Below are 25,087 nucleotides of genomic sequence, written 5' to 3'. Positions count from 1 at the left end.
TAAAAAAACAACTATGGAATACGAAATGAAATACGCACTGTCTGCTACAGTGTTGCCTTTTGTCCTGTGTAAGAGCAAGTCAAGAACTGCCAAGTGGCTTTCCTTCTACAAAGTTCATGTCTCTGGGGTTATGGATGTGTTAATTAGCTAGGTGGTGGGAATCCTTTCATAGTGTGTACCTACAGCAAATCACAATGTACACTTTAAATATCTTACAGTTTTGTCAATTATACCTCAGTAATACCGGGGAAAAATAAGTTCACGTCTCTAGGTACCTGACTTGAAGTTCAAGGTTTTGTAAAAAATAATTTGTACAAAGTGAAGATTACTGACTTAACTACATCAGGGGCTTCCAGCTGGTCTCTAACCTCCTGATTGAAGAGTCAGAAGGGAGCTTAGTCTCCCATCCCCTGAGCCTTCACGTCCACTTAAAGCTGAGTCACTGAGCAGAAACCAGAAACTGTGTTGCTGCAGGCCCTGCCAGTGTTCTTTTCATGGACTGGTATCATCTCTGTAGAGAGATCACCACCAATAGTGTTCCCCAGGATTCATGAAGGCTTTGTTTTTAATACCACTGGACAGGGAGATGGAAACCAGGGTTCCACTTCTAGCTCTGCCTTGGCACTTGTCAGTTATAGCTGTGTGACTTCAAACAGGTCACTTGGCCTCTCTGAGCTTCACCTATAAAATGAGGTTGAATTGCACGAATCTTTAGATAACGTATGTGAAAGCACTTAGCATGCCTCTTAGTGCACAGTTGGTGTGCCAAAAATGTTTGTTTCCTCCGTACTAAACTATGCCGAGGCTGAAAAATTCTAAGATGTAATAATTCCTTGATTTCCAAGATGGCCATCACTATATTCAATAAACAAATGTATGTTAACTGATCCTAGGTAGAAACCATGAGGCTCAGATCCAGTCCTCAAGGAAGTAATCATTTATTAGGGGCAATAGGATATACTCAATAAAGATGATTGCTCTTAAGTTCCAAAAAGGACCAAATTCAACGGCAGTTCAGAGTTAACGGAAAATTTTTGGCTACAGGGAAACTTGGAAGTATTCATGGAAGAAAGAACACTTGAGCTCTTTCTAAAATGCTACAGAATGCTGAGATTTGGACAGGTGGAGACTAGAAGGTTTGGGGATGAAGACATCCCAGGTTTGGGGAATGACATGGAGATGGGCAAGTGCAAAGTGTGTCTGCAGCCGCCCAGTTTGAGTGAAGTATGCAGAAGACTGTTGGGAGATAAGGGTGAAAAAATGTGACCTGGGAAACAGGCCACAGAAGACCTCTGAGCACTTAACTGGGGACTTTTAGCTTTTATGCTGTAAGCAACCAAGAGTTATTAGAGCATAACCTGTTGCTGTGCTGGGGCTAAATTAATCTTGATATCACTGGGAGGGCAGTGGGGCAACCAGAGGCAGGGAAGTCAGCACAGAGGCTCCTCGCTCCCTTGTGGGGAGGCCGTGGGACCATCAACGACTCGGGCACGCCATAGACTAAATGTATTTTAGGGCTTTTAGCAAGAGACTGTACAAGTTGGTGATCTGTACTTAAGGGAACATATTATTACTTTTTTTTTTTTTAATGGGAAGGAGCTCTTAAATTTATGTTATGACCTGGCCTTAGAGTACAAAGAAAAGCCATGGAGAATGTGACACAGACCAAAGACCTGAATTCAGGGGATGGTGAGAGCAATGACAAATGAAAGACACTGGGCTGCATGAGGGAAATATCAACAGGGCTTGGCCTGATTAACTGCACGGGGTAAAGGAGAAAAGTCCAGAACTGAAGTTCTGAGTCTGAATGATGATGCGATAGCAGTAACAATAACGGAGTAAATTCATAAAAATGGTAGTTTTTGAAACTGAGTCATTTTGTTGTTTAAAACCAGTTCTGCCCAAGTCAACAGTGCAGTTCATCTGTCATATTTCTGTTTATAGCTACATGTCTAACACATAAATATTTTACAGTTCATTCCTAAGTAGTAGGAAAAATGAGGGGTTTCTATTTAAGTGGAAGACTCCATCTTAGAGATTAAGTATGTCTGTCTGGTGACACTACAGAATACTAAGCAAGCTGTTCTCACAAGATGCAGGTAGAGCACTTCCAAAAGGCAAAAGATCACTTCTACAAAGTTAATGCCATGTAAACAGTAAAAACAAGAAGTACAAAAGAAACATTAAATAAAAGATTTTGCTTTTATTTAAAATAAAATGCATTTATACAGTCTTTAAACCATGGATTATTGAACAATACTGGTAACCTACCCCCTCCCTGGCACCCTTTTGGGCTACGTGAGCTAGGAATTTTCTGACTAGCACCAATGCGGATTGTAACAGCGCAACAGACTAGAACACAGCCAGTCCAGGCATTCGAGTTAAGGACACTGTGGCAAATCATGACTATAATGAAGTCATCCTTAATTTAGCAGATATTAAAACTGCACATTAATTATATTTTAAAGAGCATTTAATTAATTGCAAAGATGCAACATCCAAGCCATTTGCTAGTTGTGAGTAGTTTTTTAAAAAACTGTACAATCTTATAAAATTTGTGTTTGTACATTAGTTACACAAAATGCATACTTCATAGACCTTTACTTCATATTGTAATGCAAAGGTTGCATATTTTAGGCAGACAGTGAATATGCTGGTGAATACTAAAAGTGTTGTAATACAATATGGTGTAAAAATAAAAACACAAGACAATATACATACATGCTTATTCAAGGACAAAAACAAACCAGGCATGACGACTAACAGCTATTCCTTCAAGATCAAACAACGACAGTATTAAATAGCAGGCACCTTCTGCAGGCCTGATTTATTTTGGGGGGGTTGGGAGCAGACAGACGACAAATGGCGACCAGAAGTATAGGCTGTTTGAAAAATACGAGGTCAAATTAAACATACATTAAAACACATGCATTAAACATGATAAATAGACTTCATATAGTTTAAGCCCTGGATAGCTTTAAAGTAGATGGCTTGAGTTTCTTACATACAGTTTGGCTAGCTTGAATCAGTGATGTTTTGTCTCTGACTTGCCCACTACTTCAGTTTTCAATTCATGGCCCTAAGGAACGTGTGCCATATTCAAGTCCATACATTGTATCATGACAGCGATTAATAGTCGTGCTTGTTAGTGCACAGATTAACTGGTCTGGTAAGGCAAAGATGTTTTCATGATAAAATAATAAATTTCAAGCTTACTTTATTAAGCAGCATATAACAAACAACAGCTTTTAAACTTAAATAACTGTTATGGCCGTGGAGCTTCATTACACAGCGTTTCTGTTCACACCCAACCACTGGTAAGTTTGTAGAACATCTCTTCATCTAAACTCTCATTTTGGTCTTTTGCACGTGTTGAGAGAAATATGTAGCCACCAATGAATTCATGAACCACTTTGCAATCTACTTCAGTACAAATGAAGGACAATCGTACTTCATCTGCAAACTCTACAGTGACCTAGAACAAAGACAGAGAACGATCAGTCCCTGCAAAACTCCAGATGGTTGGGTCCAAGTGAAGCTACTGTGCTTAAGGTCTGTCCTTATCACAAAATACTTGCCGGGTCCTCAAATACTTTTTTAATCCCAAACTAATAATGCCTTTAAGTCCAAAAGCATAACTAAAGTTTACTAGCCCCTCCCCTCCTCCTCTTTAGTTTTCTTGTTCTGAAAAGGAAGACTGAATGCAAGGGGGCTTAGGTCATTAGGTTCCCAAATGGTCTCTGGTGATTCAATTAATGAGAATGTCTCTCTTGAAGTCCTGGGAGAAAACCTACTTCCTGTGTTTAATATCTGCTTTAGATATTTAACCTTTAGGTTTCATGTTTGAATATTTCAGAAATACAAGGTTCCATGAAGTAACTGAAATCGATACAACAAACCCAGCGACCCTAAAACAGATGACTTACTAGTAAAACATCCTGTTTATTTTAAATGATAATCATGTACTCCAAGGCTAGGGGCAGCATGATGTGCCAGGCTTTAGAGCCCTAAGTATCCCAGTTTGAATCCTGATTCTGTTACTAAGTGTGTGGTCACGGACAGTGACGGCCCTCAGTCCTCTAAATTCTAGCGTCCTCATTTGTCAAGTGGGGATAATCCATCAACCTTACAGGGCTGAGGTGAGGTTTAGAATACGGTACAAACATAAAACATCTAGTATCATGCCTGGCACAGGCATTCAATAAAGAGTAGCTGCTTTTGTGAGTGGAAATATTTATTTCCACTCACAAATACTTACCTAAAGAGAAATATTTATCCGTTATAGAAAGATAACCTTAAAGATGAGGCAATGGTGTAACATATAATTATGTTCTTAGAATTTAATATCTAGGCTAGTTATGAGATAGGCAAGTTTAAGTAGGAAATGAATAGAATTTATAGGCCTTTTTCTTCTTAATTCATTCATTTTTAGCAGACGGACTACATACGCATTCAAGTAGCATAGTTACAGCTTACCATTTTTATTTCCCAGTTTACATTCCACTGTTTCATGTTGCTGAAACGCCAGGTTTTAATTGCATCTCCTGTGCTGGCGTCCATCCTAATCAGTCTGTTGTATGCAATTCCAATAAGTTCTTCTTTTTTGCCCCCTTGGAATCTACAGCATTAAAAACATAAATAAATGTTTTAAAACATGTTGGGGGTGGGAGGGGGACATGTTGGTCTGTTTTTCTTCAAGACACGTGTGTTTTAATTCTAAAAGAAGTGCTATTCTTGCACAAACAGAAATGCAATCATTTTGAATTTCTGATGAAACAATTTTAAGTATAGAAAATACATTCCAACATTCTTTAAATTTTACTGTGTAACAGGTTAATGGGTCTCAGGAGGTAGCTTTAAATGTTCAATATCTAATTATATGAAGTAGATTAAGTAAAAAGGCACAGATTATGGTTTACACATAGGTGCTTAGTAGAACCACTGACCTTGCAATAAAGTGTGTGATGCCGAATTCTGGTAATGACTGCCAAGCTTGAATAAATCTCATCTTGGCTTCAATTAGACTCATCTGAGCTACATTCTGATGGGCCTCCAAGATTCTTGCTGTTATCTAAACATGATTAAACATCATCTTTACCATTAGATATTATTCTTTCATGGTAGAATCAAGGCAAAAAAGATTAAAACATTGAATTATGTGCCCCACCCAAAATTATGTATTGCAAGAGTTGGAATTAGAAAATATCTGAAGCTACATTTGGGAATTTTAGTAAAATAATGACTTTCCAAAATAAACCTCAATATATATTTTTTCTTAATTTTAGTTTCCATATGTCAAGAAACAGTGAACTATTAGGACTGCATAACTGCCATTCTTGAGACATATTCAAGTACACATACATATGATACTGCATTATAAAACTGTATTTTCTAATCCTCATATACATGACGGGTTTTAAATTCAGCACCAGGATAATATGATCAGAATGAGGACCTGGCATACAAGTTTCTAGCAGGAATAATATATATTTTTAGCAGCTTTAAAGTACTTGAAATCACTGTAATAACTTTAAAATTTTTCTAAAGGAATCATTAGAAAGGTTAATTTTTTAATTTAAATTATACTCACTTTGGGATGACTATTCCCTCAAAGAGTAGAAGGAAATTAATCCATGAGGGGAGATTGTAGCTAGGGCTTTAAATATTTTTAGTTATTTCTTTTCTTTTTCTTTCTTTTTTTTGTAAATATGGAGAACTTACCAAATCTCTTATATAGCCTGGCTGTAGATGGCAATGCGAGGAAAAGAAAAAGGAAGCAGAAAGAAAAAAAGGCAATCAGAAAAAATGGCAATGAAGCAAAGAAAAAGTTGCGGTAACCTGCAAACCAAAATTCCAGCCAAAAACCATGCAAAAAATTACTTTAGATGGAAACCAAGCAAAGTAAATGCAAGCATGAAAATGAAAATGAGAAAGCAGCGATTACTTTCCATTTAGAATACTGAGAAACACCTCCCATTATTTTAGATTGTTAAGTGTTACTAAAATTAAGGGTAGAAGTTTGTAGGGAGAAAATTAAGAGCAAATAACCTTTCCCCCTTCACGTACCAGTTCTTACTGGTTAGGGTAAAAGCTAATTATTTTAGTAGCAAAATAAAAATTAATATTCAAAAGCCTTTAATGTTGTCTCATATTGAGTCAGATAATATGTCCATGCACCGCTTTTCAGAAATAAGCTGAAGGCATAAAATAAGTGCAGTGACCATACTGTTTTCTTATTTACACAAGAAAAGCAAATCCCTCAATTACCATCTGTTTTTTGCATCCTTTTTCCTGGAAGGGAAAATAAAAATATGCCGTACACTACAGTAGGAGTGGTGGCTATAAACATATTGGTCCATTTCAATTTGGATTAACATGGATAAGACGTAGAACAATTCTTTCCTTTAAAATGTTAAAATCCAGTTTGGGAGACATCTATGTAAAAAATATCCATAGCAAATTTAATTAATAGATAGTTTTTAGGAATTAAAGTAGATCAACTATAACAAAGGCTATATTGATGGACCCAAAGACTTCATGCCCTGGTAGGGCTGAATGACCCCATGGCCTGCACGTCTTAGACCTACCTGAGCCCGGAGCGCCACTGGATCATACAGTTTAACAAACAATTACTGAGCAATATGTCCAACGACTAGTACACACCTGACACAACTAAACTAAACTAAACTAAACTCCTGCTTATCAGCACTTACTAGGTGTCAGGGCAATAATATGACTCAACCTCCAAGTCTAGTTAGGGAAAGGAGAACTCAAAAAGAATGTGCATTTGATAAGATGCCAATGTGGAAGACAGGGCTAGAAAGATCCTTAATCTCAGACCACACACATACTGCCATCCTGCCAGTTAAAGACAGTCACACATTCTCTGTTCTCAAGAGAATTTTCAGCTGACATCTATTCAAGAACTCACCAACAGAAAAGTACCTTTTTAAAGCAAAAACTATCATTTTAAAGGCTTCTGAGAAAACAATACCTGTCTGACAACTAAACCAACATTTGGCAGTCTTCACAATTATACTTTAAGATCTTTTTTTCCTAATACCTGATAGTGAAATGAGATTGCTGAAGATCTGAAACTATTCATTGACTTTGAAGGCAAATGAATCCACTTTTAGAAACAAGTCTCTTTATAAATAATTTTTAAATGAATTAACTAAGAATAAAAAATGAAATTAGAACTCGATTCACTTTCCCTTTTTAACTTACAATCTACATTCCACAAAGCTCCCCAGGGCAGCATTTCCTCCATTCCTCACTACTCCCACTTCATATGACCGTGGGACAGACCATTTCCATGCAGTTTACACAACCTCTGCAACTTAAAGATGAATACTTGGTGATTAAAACTTCTGAACATCTCTAGCTAAGTGATTTCAGATCCATATGATAAAGACCGTATTTAAAGTTAAGAATTAGTAAATGTTCTGGATATATCATTGGGCCTTTCCAGTAATGTTTTAAAATTACTCCTTAACAAAAATAAAAATGAAACTAGATAAAAATGAAATATTTATTTCAAAGTTCTTCTTCACTCCCCTCCTAAACTGGAACCTTTTCCTTTTATGGCATGATGCTGGGTGTAGAGAATACTGGGGGCTATCCCAAGTGAAACTCCCCTGGCAAAGAACCTTTTACGTTGTACCAAAGAAACTTTTTCCTAAATAACAATCCTCTTATGGTATTAATTGTCAGGAAAGGAATTCTAGACAGACGGAACAAAAGCAGTGAGTTTCAATGAAAATTTACCAAACTTTGTCACATTACGCAAATGTTGCCTAGGTTTTGCCTGTTAATTTTAGTTAAGAAAAGACAATGTTCAACGTGGACTCTATCTACCCTCGTAAAGTTTATTTCCAAAGCTGAAAAAGTCAATTTTGACAGCAAGAAGAGTCATCACAGATTTGGTTGGGAAATGCTGGCTGTGCTTTATATCAGACTTACTTTATATAAGGAGTAAAGCTGCATGAATTAAGGAACACAATGCAGTAAGACCATATTCAATTTCCTGAAAGAACATCCTGTTAGCAGAGTGATTTCCTCAGGCTGTTTAGAATAAATATGCTCCCAATATTCCACCTCATTATCTTTCATATTAAAATAATAAGGCTTTTCTTAAACGACCAATTTAAACTGACTGAAAGCTATTTATTTCTTATGTTATGTTTTAACCACCTGATACGAAACTAAGACTACCAATTAAAATGAAAAAGTTGGGTTTAAGAGGGGGAAACTAAAGTATATGTAGAAAGTTATAAAACAAATCAGCAGAAAATAGCAGATGAAGTAGAATGAATCAAGTACCTGCTTGTTCTTGTACTTTTTTAGATAGCGAGGGGACACCAAACATTCAGGATTTATATCGGTTGTGATCTGCTCTGGTATTAACTGAGGATCTGGATTTAAATGCTGCATCTTCAGAAAGGAAAGAATATTCTGAACTTCTAAGTTATAGGAACTGTCCGCCATGGTCTTGCCTTTGGAGGCCAACCTGCAGGCTGCCATCCAGTGTGCATACTGTTTTTCCTGTTGAAAAGAAATACTGAGGTTTGAAATCTATCCCATGATGGGGTCCTTTGAGTATAAAATATAAGAATGAATGGTCAACTCACTAAGTAAGGAAGCAAAGAACACTGAGTTTTACTTTTAATCAGAAAACTTACATTGTCACAACGAAGCCAGATTTCATTCATGCCCTCTGCAACTGGAATGAGGAGTTTAATGTTAAATTTTTGGCCTGAAATGTTCACATCTGGGGTAACTTCACACCCTGTAGTAAAAAAATTATTAAAATGATCAAATTTACTCTTAAGAAATCCCAAGCCAATATATAGGTAGCCCTCATTTTATGCCATCTTAACATGTTGAATTTGCTGTCGTGGAATCTATAAATCAGGGAATAAATTCTTTATGCTCAGTAATTTTGTCTGGGGGTGGAGCAAAGAATCAGATCTATATGATATACAAGAGATTTAACTGCACAGAGTTTGTGGCCCTTGATTGAGAAGAGAAGCAAAGAGTCCTATTAAAAGGATATTTTACCAAAAACACTTGCACTCCATCCCACAAGTTTTATATGTATTGTTTTAGTATCATTCAGTTCTTTGAATCTTAAGTTATTTGGGATTTTTCCCCTAGGTTTCTAAATGTACAGGGATTTTTAAATATCTTTCTATAATTAAATTCTAACTTAATTGTGTTTGGGTCAGAATAAATGACTTTTATGATGCTTTTAAAAAAAGGCATGTTTCGGGTGGATTACCCAGTTTGAGCTAGAGTCCTATCATAAGGGCCTCCTTAGGACCCCACTGCTCCCTAACTCAACTGCTCTCCTCTCCTATTCCTGTGTGGAAGCAAGAAGCTTAATGGCACAGGGGAGGGGAGGCACAGGATCTCCTGATTCAACTGAATGCTCCTGGGCACAGGCCTCCTTCCAAAACTCCAGGGTGTTGGAATACTTAACAAGTAGTTCGATTCAGAGGGTGATCATTTGAACAAAAATAGTTTCTTAAGCATTTCTTTGTACATATGAGAGATTAACTGTAAGCACAATATATTAGGAGTCCATCTGGTATAGAAGGTAACATAAACTTATATACATGGGAAGTCAGTATGAAAATAAGTGGCATGCAGAATTTCACTCTACTGGCAAGTTTTCAGGAATACATACATTTATGGATTATAAAAATCCATGTAATCAACTCTGTTAACCATGAGCTGGTGGCTTTACAGAAGACAACACAGATTTATTGAATGTATATACCCAGTTAGATAACGGGACAATGGTCAGCATAAATTAGTAACCAGTATAATATAGTGAAGAAGAGCTCTGCAAGCAGACAGATTTGGGTTCCAGACCCTTCTCAACCACTTCATAATCATGTCCAATTTATTTATGCCAAATATCCTGACCTTAAACTCGACCTCACAGGGATGCTGTAAGGATCAATAAGATAATGAAGATGCCAAAGCTCCCTAAAGAGTATTCCAAGTGTTAGTACTTAGGTCATGTCACCCTCAATACGTGTTAAGACCATCCAGTAGGCTCTATGAGGAAGAATGTAAACTGTTAGCAGGGCCTGCTGTTGCCTTTCTCCTTGTACTGGAGCAACTTCTCCCGGCACAGAGAGTACAAGGAACAAGATAATAAACCTCTATGCATCTATCACACGAAAAGAACATATGTTTAAATTGTCATTTTTTTCCCCATCACATAAATGTTTTAAGTATCATATAAAAGAAACACAACATGTCAGATAAAGGAGAGATCCTCTCTTCTCCAGAATTAACTTCAATCATTAATTTGATGGACCTTCTCCCCTCTTTGCTTTCTTTTTAGAATATTTACTCCACATAAATAGCTACCACATTAACTCCTATACAGTCATTAGAAACAATTAGGAAGTTGTGTGGCAATATGTTTAACCTGCAAAGTTAAAACAAAGAGATGTCTGAAGATACACAATCTTTGCCACAAATTTCATTAATCATGCAAGTAGATTTAAAGTACCCAAGCCCATATTAATTAGACCTCTTTTTAAAGTAAAATGCCAAAAAAAACTTAAAAAGGAGAGACCAAGCGAGTGGTAACTCAGGCACTAGTGTAAGCACAGAGGCACTCAGTAGCCACATTTCAGACAGTATTCACCCCACGCCTCCTCCAAGCACAGGCTACCTGCTTCCACGGTAACATGCTGGACCTCACTGTAACCCAATTACTAGTTCTCTGAAGCATTAAATGCAAACAGCCCACTGTGATCACAATCTTCCATTGAGAGACCCAATCCTGTGACCCCATCACTTTCTCCCCATCATGTTTCCACCTCTTCCTTCTCTGCAGTCCAGCCTGGACCCCGCTGCACCAGCTGTCACCTCCAGCTCCCCAGACTCACTGTCCTTCCATTACACACACTCAGCAAACCCTTAACCCTAGCTCAACCCAGCCATCCACCACTTACTTGCCTCTGCTCTGGCTGCTGAGCACTCTATGAGGGAAAGGGGGAGAAAAAAAAAAAATCACAAAACTGAGCAGATAAGTTTCACCAGAAATTCGCAAATTCCCAACCTTAGCCTGCCCCTTGACACTGGCAAGCCTTCTGTGTTAGCAGACATTCTCAACAATGTTTATTTCACATCTTCTCAGGCCTCCTATGCCACTCACTCTCAGGGGACAACCTCACATGTTACTTTCCCAAGAAGACGAAAGCCATCAAAAGTGAGGTGCCCCAACTTCCTGCCACCAAAGCAGATAAACCTGGCTGCCCTTGCTTCCACACAGTGGAAGAGGTGTCTCTCCTCCCAAGGCTCTTACGTCCGAGTGGGCTGAATTTTCTACCACCCGTCAGGAGCCTTGCTCCATCACAGAGATCTTCTCCTCCCACCTCCCTTCCTTTCCTTCTACTGTGACGTTTCCATCAGCATTTAACTTCCTTGAGTCTCTCATCTTAAACCATAAAACGCCTCTCTCCTCTACCTTATACCTCTCTCTTCTATTACTGCCCTCTTTCCTCCTTCTCTGTCACAGATAAGGTTCATCAAAAAGCTATCTTTGTTTCCTATTTACCTCTCAATGACTGTACTTTGGCGCCCATTGAAATCTGCTGAATCTGTTCTTAATCACGGTTACTAACCACCTCCATGTAGCTAAATCCTATGGAAGCTTAATCTTACTTTTCTGTAGCATCTGACACTATTGACTACACTGTCCTTTTCGAAACACCTTTTACCTTAACTTGCATCATGCCTCATTTCCATGGTCTTCCTATATATTATTTTTTTGTGGTTTATTTCCCTTGCAAGTTCCTCCTCCTCTAATCTGCCCTGTCCCTTAAACATGGGTGTCCTGCAAGGTTCTGCTCTTAGCCTTTTCATATTGTAGACAACTATTCCAATGGCTACATCTACCATTAATACTAACTGCTACCACATTGCTATCTGCAGCATGGATCTCGCCCATGCTCCAAACAGATATCCCACCGGCACCTCAAATTTAAAATAACCCAGTTAAATTAAGCTCATCTTCCTCCCCAAACTCATCTCTTCTATAGTCTCAATCTCAATACCACCCTATCCACCCAGCTATACAAGCCAGAATCAAGTCCCTCCCCGAGCCTCTCCCAGGTCAATCACCCAGTCTGTTGATCGAACTTCCTCAGAATCTGATGAAGTTGCGCCCTTTTCTCCACCCATGTTGATAAACGTGATTTGGATCACTATCACTGCTCTAAAATTACTCCTCTACACTGTAGCCAATATAAGTATGATAGATCCCATCATTTTCATAATAATCTTTCAGTGTCACTTCATTGCTGCCAGTTTAAAAAACGTAACCATTTTATCCTCCAATTCCTGCCAATTTCTTCTGCTATTACCTCTCATAGCTAGCAGGAATGGACTCGACAGCTAATAAGGAAGGGTTCATCCTCCCCGCTTGAACTCCATATTCCGGAAGCACAACCGCCCTGTGGCTGCGGAGGCTTCTCTCCCCGCATCTGCACACCAGTCTCTTTTACCAGCTCTCCTCCTTCCTTCCACAGATCACAATTTTCTCCTTTGGATCGTAACTGTGACATTATTTCCCCCATGAAGTCTCTCCTAATTGTCTCCAATGTCACTGAAGACTAACTGGTACAGCACCCTTTCCTCTTTGCTCCTCTAATCTATTGCTTACTTTTTAAAGTACTATTTACTGCCCGAATTGTAGCTGTTTATCTCCTGACATGCTCTAAAACATCTTGAAGGATGCGACTGTAATCTGTTCTTGCTCCTGTCTCTACCTGGCACAGTTCATGGCAGGAGATCAATCAGCATCTGCTGAACTGCACTTTTTAGAACTGTGCATTTTAGATATCTTAGGGGCCTTAGAGAGCATCCAGTTCAACACTCTTATTACTCAGAGGAAGACACTAAGGTCCAGATAGGCTACTTTTCCAAAATCACAGAGCAGAACAGAATCTAGGCCATTTGATTTAGTTTACTGGCAGAGCAGAATCTAGGCCGTTTGATTCTTAGTCTAGTGTTACCTTCACCAGTGTGATGTGCTAGAAAAGTGCTCCTTGGGAGGACTTGGGAGAAGTGCGATTAGGACACCCTGTAGGCTGTTCTCCATACCGGGACTTAACTTCTCAGTTATAGAAGGAGAAGACTAAGGATGTAATAGGGACAGAGAAGACAGGGCCCAGAAAACAGATTAAGTCTCTAAATCAAGAGTGGACAATTGCAGCTGGTCCTGAGCAGCTACAAAGGAAAGCAAGAGGACAGCTGCAATAGATTTTGAGAGTAAAAAATAATGGTAAAGACTCAAAAGTTAAACTCGTGACTTAGAGAAAAAGACAGTGAGTCCAACTAAAAGTTTTAGGAAAATTACAGAATTTCAACACATGGGCACAGCAATCATCTACCCAGGGCAGAGGTCCTTCTATTTATTAAAATGTGTGTAACTACACAGCAATAGTTCGGATGACTACTGGGCAGAATAGAGATAGGGGAGAGATTTGGACATCGTGTTGAAATATACTAAAAATATACTAATGCACAATTTACTAAGAAAAATTAAGAATACAGATCTACAGATGTAACTCCAGAGCCCGGAAGCACCTAACTCCTTTCTTAACTGCCTCTCCAACCCCTTAACTCAGGAATTCAATTCTCACAAGAATGCATCTGGCTGGAATCTAAATCCCACTGGAAATGAGTCTGGAAGATGTATTTCAGTCTTGCAGCTTTGCTGTAAGGGAAGGCACAGTAGAAGGAGTGTGGAGCAGCGAGAAGCCAACCTGCTGCGTCCCCCACCAAGCATGCTGGGTGCCCGGGGCAGCGAGTGCTGGGGAGCCTGTGGGGAGCAGGCTTCCTGGAGGAAGTGGTATCTACACCGGAAGTGAGCTGGCAGTTTTAAGTAACGTCACCGCGAGTGAGAGGCTCATGAACAATCTGCAAGACCAGATGAAGGCTGCAGAGAATCACAGAAAGAGGCAGCAGGATGTCCTCCAGCCACAGAAGAACGAGACCAACCTGGAGAGGGAACTCTCCTACCACCTGAACCACTGCATCCAACAGATGAGAGTGGTGAAGGAGCAGTGTGAAGGACCAACAGAACTCACTAAAACCAAATGAAGCTGTAACTCCACAGACCTGAACAGAAAAAAAAAAAAGACCAAAACCAGCAGCTCTGACCCTTGGCCAGGCTCAGTCTGGGCCACAGGAAGCAAGCCCACCACAGCTGCCACAGGACCGCAGAAACAGGTCCAGCAATGTGTGCCTCAAGTACCAGCCCCTGTTCTGAGACAGCTTTGGATCTGAAGAAATAAGAGGAAACCAATGAGATTCAGGTTGTCAGCTAGGAGGAGCCTCAGAGGGGTGTCCTGGGGCTGCCCCAGGGGCCAGGACGAGAGCAGTGTTGAAGATGACGAAAATGTGCAGGGAAGAGGTGTTGGGAAAGGGAAAGAACTCAGCTAAACCCTGCAGGTGGCTAACCCACTGGTGAGCCAGAAAACCAAGAGACTGGGGGCCTGAGCTGGACCAGCTTGTGAGCAGTGAAGGTCAGGAGGATGCTGATGAGGAAGGGAGACCCCAGCAAAAACTGGGAGGAGGTGTGACTACAGCACAGGTGAGAATGAGGCAGACCCTGAAAATTAAGTGGGCAGCTCCTGCAGAATGAGGAAAACCTAAATGTCCTAATACTGAAGAACAGAAAAGAGACATCATACATTTACTTGGGATAAAAGTAGAATCACACACTTCAAGTGAGGACTGCACAGAGATTACCACAAAACATTCATGTGAAATTGAATACTAAACATAAAAAAGTACCTAAAGCAGTTAAGAAACTAAAAAACTAAACAACTTTATCCCCCAGCAAAACAAAGTTTATTGAATATTAGCTAACAGATATTCCACCATCAATATTGGTCATTCCAAGGCTTTCCTTACCTCTTAGGTTCATCTGATGAGCTGGTGTGCCACTGGATTCTTCTTTGCTCTTATAGCAAGAAATAGATGTGTCTTTAAAGGTGCACCAGTACTGCTTGTAACCTTTTAGAGTCAGCTTTTTTGGCCTATGTGTCAAACAGAATTAGAAGGAAAAAAAAAACTTTTGAAATAACTTTATCAATGCTATGTTTTAGCAGCAAAGTTTCACAATGTTAAAAGTCTGAGACCAAGTTTTACATATGCTGAATTCAGTTCCCTTTTGGCCAGTGTGTTATATTCAATGTTGCTCTTACTGCATTTGCCCCTCCTTTCTCAATCTACTCAGGGAGATCTTACAGTGAGTGGGCAGAGGAAGACAGTAAGGCAAACATTCCAGTATTTCTGTCAGTTGTAGCTGTCCCTATCACTAGCAGGTCACATGGGAAGCATAGGAAAATAAAGGTGAAGTAAATGTCAATGATTGGAAGGCTCCTAGGTCCTGTAATTACCTGCAAGTTCATGATGTCCATAGGGCTGCCTTTGGAGCCTCTCTAAACAAGCAAGTTTACCTGGCAAGACTAAAGTGAGGGAAGTGCTTATCTCTCAGGCATGTATTTCAGTGGTGGCTTTAACTTGTCACTCCAATGTCAAACAGGAAGCATGAGGAAGAGAGGATAAGGAAAAGTGCAGGTAGGTAAAAAAGGTGTGTGAAGGGAGAACAAAGTAGGGTAGGGAGCAGCATTTGAAACTGTGCCATTAGCTCAGAAATGTTACATATGTGGAGCTGTTATATGTTCACCTACAGTAAATGGTTTATTCCAAAATGGCTTTATATCTTATATTGCACATCACCTCCTTTCCTCTTTCTGCCTTAATGCCTAGCGCTCGATTCTGTGGAGTATGACTAGATCGACAGTTCAAAAGTCTAGATAAGATACACTGGAACCTTGTTATAAAATGTCCCATCACCAAATAAATAGAATTCAATAGATTCTGGGGCTCTAAACAAAGAAACAGCCACTGCCAACAGCAGTTCATCATGCACTGCTTTCACCCAGACGGGATGCTTTATACTGATACGCCACTGTATGTTTCAGAATCTGTATGATGCAATCCATCTAGGTTTACACAATCTCCTCCCCCACCTTAAGGAAAATGTTTATCAGATAAAACAACTTAGTAAGTACTGCAATTTTAATTTGGTAAAGATGGTTATTTTCCCTCATTTGCCAGTCAGAGTAAATTTCAAAAATGTGAACGTGGCTATAAAACTGACATTTATTCATTAATATTTGGAATTCCTCCCCTTCTGTACTTACTTGAAAACTTTAATATAGTCAGCAAGTTCAGGAATGGAAGTGATGTCCCCCTAGGAAAAGAATTAAATCATTTTTTTCTCATGAAAAAAAATCTGAAACTCTACTGTTTAGTATCTGATATCAAGAACCAGCTTATTCAGTAAACAAGGAAAATTACATAAAATACAGATTATAAAGATTTTAAAGGTACAATCATATTATATGGTCACATAGTACAATGGTATTTTCAAATGGCATAAAAAGCTATTAAAAATTTGATCAAAATAGAAATTTATACAACCCACAAGAATATACTGTTGATTTTAATATAGCTAAAACTGCTTATAGCTGCATATGGAACTTTTGTAACTTGTAACAGTCCATAAAATAGTGTTTCTTCTGTAATAACTAACACCTAAGCATTTAAAAATTTTCCTGAGATCTATTTTTCTCTTCTTTTTGTCATATTGCAAATTTGGAGATCACTAAATGGATTCTACCATGACTTGAGATTAATTTTTCCTCTGAAGAAATATTCTCCCACTACTTGTATGAGAATGTGCAGACTGTCAAGATCTATCTTTACTGTGTTGGAAGCACTAGACACTAGAACAATATTAATGTTAAAAATTTCCCTGAAAGTTTCTGGAAAATTGATGTCTGTATTTTCTAAAGCACTAAGTATTTCTCTGTATCCCCCAAACACTGCATGAAAACCTAATTCCACAGAAAGGTATAAACATCAGTTCAAACTAAATCAGTAGGTAAAAGATTCACCCTACCAAAATTGTTGATGTTTTACCCCCTTCCAAAGTGATCTCCAGGTCTGAAAGGGCAGCATCAACTTCATCCACTTCTTTGTCACTGTTGTTCAAATGATTCTCTGATGTCATGATCGACAGCTTATTGATATGATACTGAAACCAGAAGTGATATTTTATTTAAATGATTGTTCTAACTATAAATTTTAAAATGAGATATTATCTGTATCTATACTGAATGTCTTTCATCACCTAATCTGAAAAGCTAAATGTCTCTAAGGATTAGAAGGATAGGAAAATAATGGGCATGGCACCTGAAATCAATGTCCTAAACCTGCTAATAAATGTTTACTCAAAAAAGTAGGGTCCCTGGACAAATACAAATGAATTCAGTTTGGGTGTCCCTAGGATTTAGAGAGCTAACACCTCTCCCACTGAACTCTACATGAGCAGAGACTTTTTTAAAAAAAGAATAAATTTATTTATTTATTTTTGGCTGCACTGGGTCTTTGTTGCTGTGCACGGGCTTTCTCTAGTTGTGGCAAGCGGGGGCTACTCTTCGTTGTGGTGCACAGGCTGCTCATTGCAGTGGCTTTTCTTGTTGCAGAGCACGGGCTCTAGGCACGCGGGCTTCAGTAGTTGTGGCTCGTGGGCTCTAGAGCGCAGGCTCAGTAGTTGTGGCGCACAGGCTTAGTTGCTCTGTGGCACGTAGGATCTTCCCGGACTAGGGCTCAAACCTGTGTCCCCTGCACTGGCAGGTGGATTCATAACCATTGCGCCACCAGGGAAGTCCACGAGCAGAGACTTTTAAGTGTCTTTTTTCCCCCACTGCAGTATTCCACATCTAAAACGCAGGCTAGAACCAACAAGTATTGGATGAATGAACAGAATATGCATAAAGTCTTCTGTAGAAATGGATTAACATTGGTTACCTTATATTACTACTATTATCCAGCAGAGGAAATTTAGTTATCACTATTATGTTGAAAACTAAAGTTCCACTTTCCCCCATCCTCAATTCAATGCTGAAAACCTGATCAGAGAGAGATGACATTTACCTTCTCATTCATACATTAGAATAAGGTAGAATATGTTTATATGGGAATACATATACCACCACTGACACACGTGAATACTCCCATATATATATATATGTATATATATAATGAGTAGTGATAACTCCTCCTATATGTAGATAGAAAGATCTTTGGGTATAGAAGTAGTCATGATTTTAAATACACTTAGGTAAGTGGTTTAGAACAAATATTAATGATTAGATTTTGATGCTAAACTTTAGAGAGGTTTTATACAAAGTTAAGCAGAACTTTTAAATCACTTAATCAGTTACCTTTCAAAGCACTAAGTAGCAATACATATTTCTGAAGGATTCATTCACTGAATACAGTCTATTCATGGGAACATTTAGTGAACTAATCCTGAGGCCAGATATCAACGTTCCTCTGTATTTTAAGATGTAGTGAATTAGTAATGACTACTCTCTGGCTATATCTTCAGTTGTGCTGAAATGAGATCCTTACAGTGGTAGAAATTTTCATATTCACAAATCATGAAGAAAAAGGCAGGGTGAGGCCCCCAGGCAGTGGCCGCAAATATCAGAGCATATTAAGAAGCATATGGAGAGCTGGTTAAAAATACAGATGCTTAGGTTTGTTCACCCCCAGAGATTCTGATTCAGCAAATATGGGGTCCAGCCTGGAATCTGCATTTTTTACTAAGTACCTTAGATGATTCTGATGCAAAAGGTCCTTCTGAGTTATACTGGAGAAATCCTGGCTGTGAATGGGACTGGTCATAAAATCCAGTTTTGATTTCAAAGGGGCATGGAGTATCTGTTAAATGTTACAATACATGATTGGACCTAAATACTTGAAAAACAGTGTTACTAACTTACCTAATTTAATTTTTTTTATCCACAGCTTCTTACTTTGAATTATTTTGTTTCTTTTTACTATTGTAGACTTATTTTACACAAGGAACCAGAAGCTCTAAGGAGAGAATAGTTCAGATTGTAACCTATGTCTAAAATAAAAAACCCTAGGCGTCTCCTTGCCATACTTTCAGAGTTTCCCCCTTCTTGTACTGGATGGTTTCCAAGAGGCTTTGGGTCAGTCTCTTGGAAGGCTTCCAACAACTCAGGGGATTTGTAGTCCAAAATTGTCTCAATGAATCTATATTCTAAAATGGTCCAGGAAAGCTATGCTTTGGGGCATTCAGTCTCCATGAATTAAAATCCATGGTTCTGAGGTGTTTTTCACTGAATCGAAATGGAATATCTAATGTTTATTGGGTTGGGGTGGGAGTTGGGCAAAGCTGAAGAATAATCCCATTTCTGTGATAGTATGACTGTGTGTATACTCATTCAACAAATATTTTTTGAACACCTATGTGCTGGGATACATCTGTTGGCTTTTTTAAAAAATGCATTATTTTTATAATAAAAAGATAAGAAATACTATATAAGAAAACCTGTGGTTTTCCCCACATACATTTTACATGTATTATTATTCTGTCATTAGCAAAACTTTCACTAGAAAATTATGAGCCCATACTCTAAGTGAGAAAGATGTAGAGAGAACACTATATAAAACCAAGTGAGATAACTCTGAACAAAATTGCTCCAGAATTTAATTAAAGAAATTCTTCAGGTAGTCTGAATCACCCACAAACACAATATGAGAGTCTTAACTGATTAAGCATGTCTCTAGAAAATAACTAAACTAATTCATCTGTCATTACCAATTTTCCCTGTCTGAGCTTCATTTTGAGTCCCTTCTTTCAGTGTGTAAAACTAAGGAGAAATGAGCTGCTCTTCCTCTCTAAAGGACAACTTTTTTGAGTCTTAACTGAGAAACTCTTCTGGGTACATAAAAACATTTGGAAGATTGAGGGGATTTTTATTTGTGTTCTAAGGAAAAAATTAAATCATTGTGATAGTGAAAGATATTCATAACTGAATGTCAACCTTGCTTCCAGTACTTAAATAGAATTCCACCATAATCTGAGAACACTCGCCAAAGCCTCACGCAGATATCTGAAACTATTAATCTAGAAAAATTAATCTAGTGGTCAATCAGACCTCAGTGTCTCCAAGAATGATTTGTGGATGCCACCTTAATATTACTTTACCAGTGGGAACAGCAGTAATGAAGTGGGCAATTAATTTTTAATAAGCCCTACTGTAATTCTGAAACAAGTGGTAAGCAAGAACCACATTTGGAAAAATACTAGTTTAACATTAGCTACCTACTTCTTAAGGATTACCATTCTAAAAACTTATCTATGTTTAGTTTCACTAGTCTCTTAAAATTTTATCATCTTAAAAGGTATTAATTTCTGCCATAGCCCATTTTACAAATATTACCATCCCCAGTTATTTATCAAGTTATGCAAAGCTTCATTTCAGAAATCTGATTCTTAATATAGATTTTATTTCCAGGGGAAAACTGGACAGTTTTAAGCTTATATACATCTAGGGGTGGAAGGATATTTTTCTCCTACAGGATACAGAAAAGTAACGATTAAGTATACCACTAATCTCTTACATAAGACAAAAATTAAATTAAATTCACACATATTTTGCCTTCTAAGTGTCTGTTCACTTTCTACATAGCAAAAAGTAAAACACTACCTATCAGAATGCTACTGGAATTACTATGCCTCTTTACCATTTAAATAATCCCCTACCCTTTCCCCTGAAAAGTCCCATTTACCAATACTCGCCACTACCTGCAAGGCTGCAAACATCATCATTTCTTCTTCGGTGCATTCAATTTCTTCCAAGAGAATAGCCCATTTGGCCTGCTCATAAAGCTGATTAATTCTGATTGCATCATACTGCAGCAAAAGAGATACAATTCTTTTGTAATATATTAGCTTTTACATTAACAATAAGGGAAAAAGCTACCTATAGGGTTACGTATCCCTAAATATATCCACATCTAATTTTTCATTAAAAATGGCATTAAAATATGCCATAAGATTTTTACATATTCAGTATGAGAAGCAGATTCTGTATGTTATTTTCCAGGGAAAAAAACATTAGGTATTACAGACCTTAATAAAAGGAATTTAACTTGAAGACATTAAAGTAAGGTAGAACTGACTGTTTTTCAGTATTGTTGTTGCAATTTACCACACTAACATGTCATAATCAGACAGTAAGTTAATTATTTCGGGGAACATCTTGCTCACTGTGGAAAAGCATACCCAGACAAAGTGGCAGGTCCTTGGAAACAGTAATTATTTTAAGAATCCAAAATAGAGGGCATACACAAACACACATAAGCACACACACACATTTGTAGAAAAGATTTACTTAAATGTTACTGAATTGTCCATCTAGTTACGTTAATAAAAATCAATAGTAATACTGTAACAATACTATCTTAGAATGGTAACAAAATACATAGCCCCCTCCCACCCCATGCAAATATAACTATGTTCCCAGAACAGCTTTGGCTTTACCACAATTAGGTATGATATAGCCTAAAAAGGGATTAAAATGATTTTCTGTAATTCTACTATATACATTTTACTGTTGTATGAAGAATTATTTAAGCACATAATTTAAAATGATAAATATATACATTAAAATCTAGGCTATAATCTAGCCATGAAAAGGATGAGAAGCAGACAAGAGAGGTCCCCTCACCCGCAAGGATGACATGAAAGCAAAAGACTCAAATCTCTGTGCCATGTGTTTTCTGGGGGAAAACTTTCCAGATCTCTACAGCAAATTTAAATCTTATCAGAAAGGCAAAGTACTTCAGTAGCACAGATGATGCCAACCATCTGATAGTAAAAACATATTACAGTGTTTGGCTATTAAATTGAGAGAAATATAGACTTAAAAAGAATTTTTTTTTGAAGCAAGATCTTCTGGGATATATAATTATGTACAGTTGAAGAGAGATGTTAAAAAAAAACACATAAACTAACTTTACCAATTCCGTAGTACCTAACTAGTTCCTTTAAAATACAAATCAACCAAAAATTCAATTCTTTAACAAAAAGAAAAGGGTTTAGTTATGCTTCCAACTTACTAAAACAACAGACTACTTTAAAATACAGGTGTCTTTGTCCAAAGCTTTGAGTTTTTAATATTATTCAGGACTTGCTATATATATCCAAACAATTCCTTACCCCACCAACTTCCAAAAAGCAAACAAAAAGGAACAAAAGAGATCCCTCTAAACCCTCGGTACCTTTGGATTCAAATCAAAAAAGCTGTAATACTTGAATCGGAGCAGCAAGGCCTCATTTTCCTTCACATCCTGTTCCATGAGAGATCTTGAGGAATCAAGCCACCTGGACAAATTAACAATAGTGGAACAGAGCAAGACAAAATTAATTCTACCTCTATGTGGATAAAGAAATTCTTAAATTGTATCTCTACTTTAAAACTTACTCTTGGTTGGGCGGGATAAATTAGGAGGCTGGGATCAACATATACACACTACTATTTATAAAATAGATAACCAACAAGGACCTACTATATAGCACAGGGGACTATATTCAATATTTTGTAATAACCTATAAGGGAAGAGAAACTGAAGAAGACTATATATACATATATACACACACACACACATATTTATACACACACACACATACACATACATATGCTGTATGTATATATAGCTGAACCACTGTATATGTGTGTATATATATATATACACACACACATATATATAAGTGAACCACTGTGCCGTACAATTGAAACTAACACAATAGTGTAAATTAACTATAACTTCAGTAAAACAAAACAAAAACAAAAACAAAAAAAACTTGTAAAGTAATTGGTAAACAGCAAACAAAACAAAACAAAACAAACTTACCCTTGGTTGATTTTTGCTTTGTCAAGAAGGGCTTGAGGCTTGAACATTTTGGCCAAGATTTCCGGTGATGTTATTGGCTGACTGACAGCAAGTATACCAGGGTTGCCTTCTGACAAAGCACTGTCACCGAACCAAGCAGAAGTTGGTGACAAGGGGCTTCCATCATGAGCATCGTAAGTGGGGGTCATTGTTTTACTATAAAGTCCTGGGCTTGAATATATACTTCCTAATAAATAACATGAAAAACAGGTAGTAACTATGAAGTATAGTTATCTTAGTTTTCAGTAATACATGCTATAATGATAGAAAGCATACTGAGAAACACAAGCTTCATTCTGGAAGGAAAAGCTTTAGTACATTATTTTACCTCTCTTAAAAACAAGTGAAATTAACTTTACTTGTATAACATTAAGAACATGTATAACAATAAGGTCAAAAAATATAACTAAGTTGGAAACTCTAGGGAAAAAATCAGTTCAAGAGAGTTAGAATATAAGTTAAGGATATTGCTGAAGCAGATAGACCAACACTTTTGTTTTTTAATTGTGCCAAGGCTCACCTTTCAGAGGGCCAATGTAAAGAACATCAGTGCCTATAGAAAAGGAAAGAAAGGAATTCAGAAGGTAAAGAAAGGCAATAATAGAAGACAGAAACAAAGAATGAAAATGAAAAGAAAATGGGAAGAAGAAAATACAGATTTTTTCCTAATTGTGAATCATAAACTGAAGTAAATATTCCAAGTGTATTTAAGAGTAAAGAACCTTAGAAGCTATAATCTAAGTAAAACAAGTTTTGTCCAATTCAGAACAATGAGGTTGGGCTTCCCTGGTGGCACAGTGGTTAAGAGTCCGCCTGCCAATGCAGGGGACACGGGTTTGAGTCCTGGTTTGGGAAGATCCCACATGCCGCAGAACAACTGGGCTCGTGTGCCACAGCTACTGAGCCTGCGCTCTGGAGCCCGCATGCTGCAACTACTGAAGCCCACGCACCTGGAGCCTGTGCTCCACAACAAGAGGCCACCGCAATGAGAAGCCCGTGCACCACAATGAGCAGTGGCCCCCGCTCACCGCAGCTAGAGAGCCCTTGCAGCAATGCAGCCCAATAAATAAATAAATAATTTTTTTAAAAAGTCATTTAAAAAAAAGGTTGTGCTCTAGTCATGTGTTAGTGACAAACATGTATACATTTAACTCCCTTTGAAATCACTGTACCCTGTTTTAAGATGGCTCAATGTAACTGAATAAATTCACATAAATTAAGGGAATAATTTTCTCAGTGAATAGCTAAACTGGCTCCAACAGATTTACAAATAAAGTATTCGAGCAAAGGGATATATAAATATTGCCCTAGAAAGAGGCTAACAAGGTGCATTTTACAATTAAACCCCTGAAGCTGTAGAGACACTGTCTTTTTAATCTGCTTTCTCAGTGTTAAAGGGCTAGGTATGTAGTAGAGGCAACATTAAAAAAAACTGTTGAATTAGTCCACTGATGATCTATCCTCTGTCATTTAGACTACAAAAGTTAAGAAGATTAAATTAAGACTTTAAAAAAATTCAGAACGACATTAAGTAAAAGCACCCCTTCAAAGTTCTAACTCTGTTAATATATTTTATCCTGTAGTCATAATTTTTAAAAAGAAAATGTGTAAATGGGTGTCACACTGTTAATGGATGTAACATCATTTAATGGAATGGCTGTTTTCCTTGACTAATTTAGGAATACGCTTAGGAATTTCTCTCCTTTCATCTCTAATGACATACCACCCCCAAACACACAATGATAGAAACAATTACCCATGAAAAAGTGGTGGTAATGCTAGAGATTTTTGAAGTTGTCAAGATAGAGTCTAGGAAGAGAACACAAAGTGGAAAAAAAAAAATCTCTTACTAGCCTCCGGGTATCTGATTTGATACCCCTAAATGTATTCTCCCAATGGATGCTTAAAACAACTTGTAGAATGTGAACATTGTTAAATAAGCAACAAAGAAAGCTGTGAATGCTCCTTTTCAGCCTTCAAGGAAGAACACTGGGATATTTAGTTGTACCTTTAAAAGCAAGAACCTTAAACTACAAGGGCATTTTCTGAAAGAGTTACTTATTAAAAGGGCTGAAAACATTACTCCAGCTCATCTGGGCAAAGAATAATTCTGCTATAGGGAGTATACATGTAAATACGGTGTGGAAAAATAACATTACCTTCTAGGCAGAATCTTCTCATTGTTTATTTCAAAGATCTAGCAAAC

The 25,087-nt window shown here is 37.8% G+C and overlaps 1 protein-coding gene across 1 annotated transcript in view; it reads right to left on the bottom strand.

Annotated features, from left to right (window-relative positions):
• Window positions 1-2,183: 2,183 nt before the first annotated feature.
• FERMT2 (FERM domain containing kindlin 2) overlaps window positions 2,184-25,087 on the bottom strand; it is a 71,445-nt gene continuing 48,541 nt past the window's right edge. The window contains exons 5-15 of the mRNA XM_082848976.1: window positions 22,843-23,068; window positions 22,210-22,312; window positions 20,732-20,839; window positions 17,006-17,140; window positions 16,245-16,294; window positions 14,947-15,071; window positions 8,682-8,788; window positions 8,323-8,544; window positions 4,947-5,071; window positions 4,477-4,618; window positions 2,184-3,475 (exon numbers count right to left, since the gene is read on the bottom strand). Of these exons, the coding sequence (XP_082705102.1) occupies window positions 3,302-3,475; window positions 4,477-4,618; window positions 4,947-5,071; window positions 8,323-8,544; window positions 8,682-8,788; window positions 14,947-15,071; window positions 16,245-16,294; window positions 17,006-17,140; window positions 20,732-20,839; window positions 22,210-22,312; window positions 22,843-23,068 (1,517 nt within the window). The 3' untranslated portion in view covers window positions 2,184-3,301. The remainder of the gene's footprint in view (window positions 3,476-4,476; window positions 4,619-4,946; window positions 5,072-8,322; window positions 8,545-8,681; window positions 8,789-14,946; window positions 15,072-16,244; window positions 16,295-17,005; window positions 17,141-20,731; window positions 20,840-22,209; window positions 22,313-22,842; window positions 23,069-25,087) is intronic.

This window comes from Leucopleurus acutus (assembly GCF_964270905.1).
Source record: "Leucopleurus acutus genome assembly, chromosome: 1".
In the NCBI taxonomy this organism is placed as follows: Eukaryota; Metazoa; Chordata; class Mammalia; order Artiodactyla; family Delphinidae; genus Leucopleurus; species Leucopleurus acutus.
Note: the sequence above shows the minus strand (reverse complement) of the source record. Positions and strands in the feature narration are given on the sequence as shown.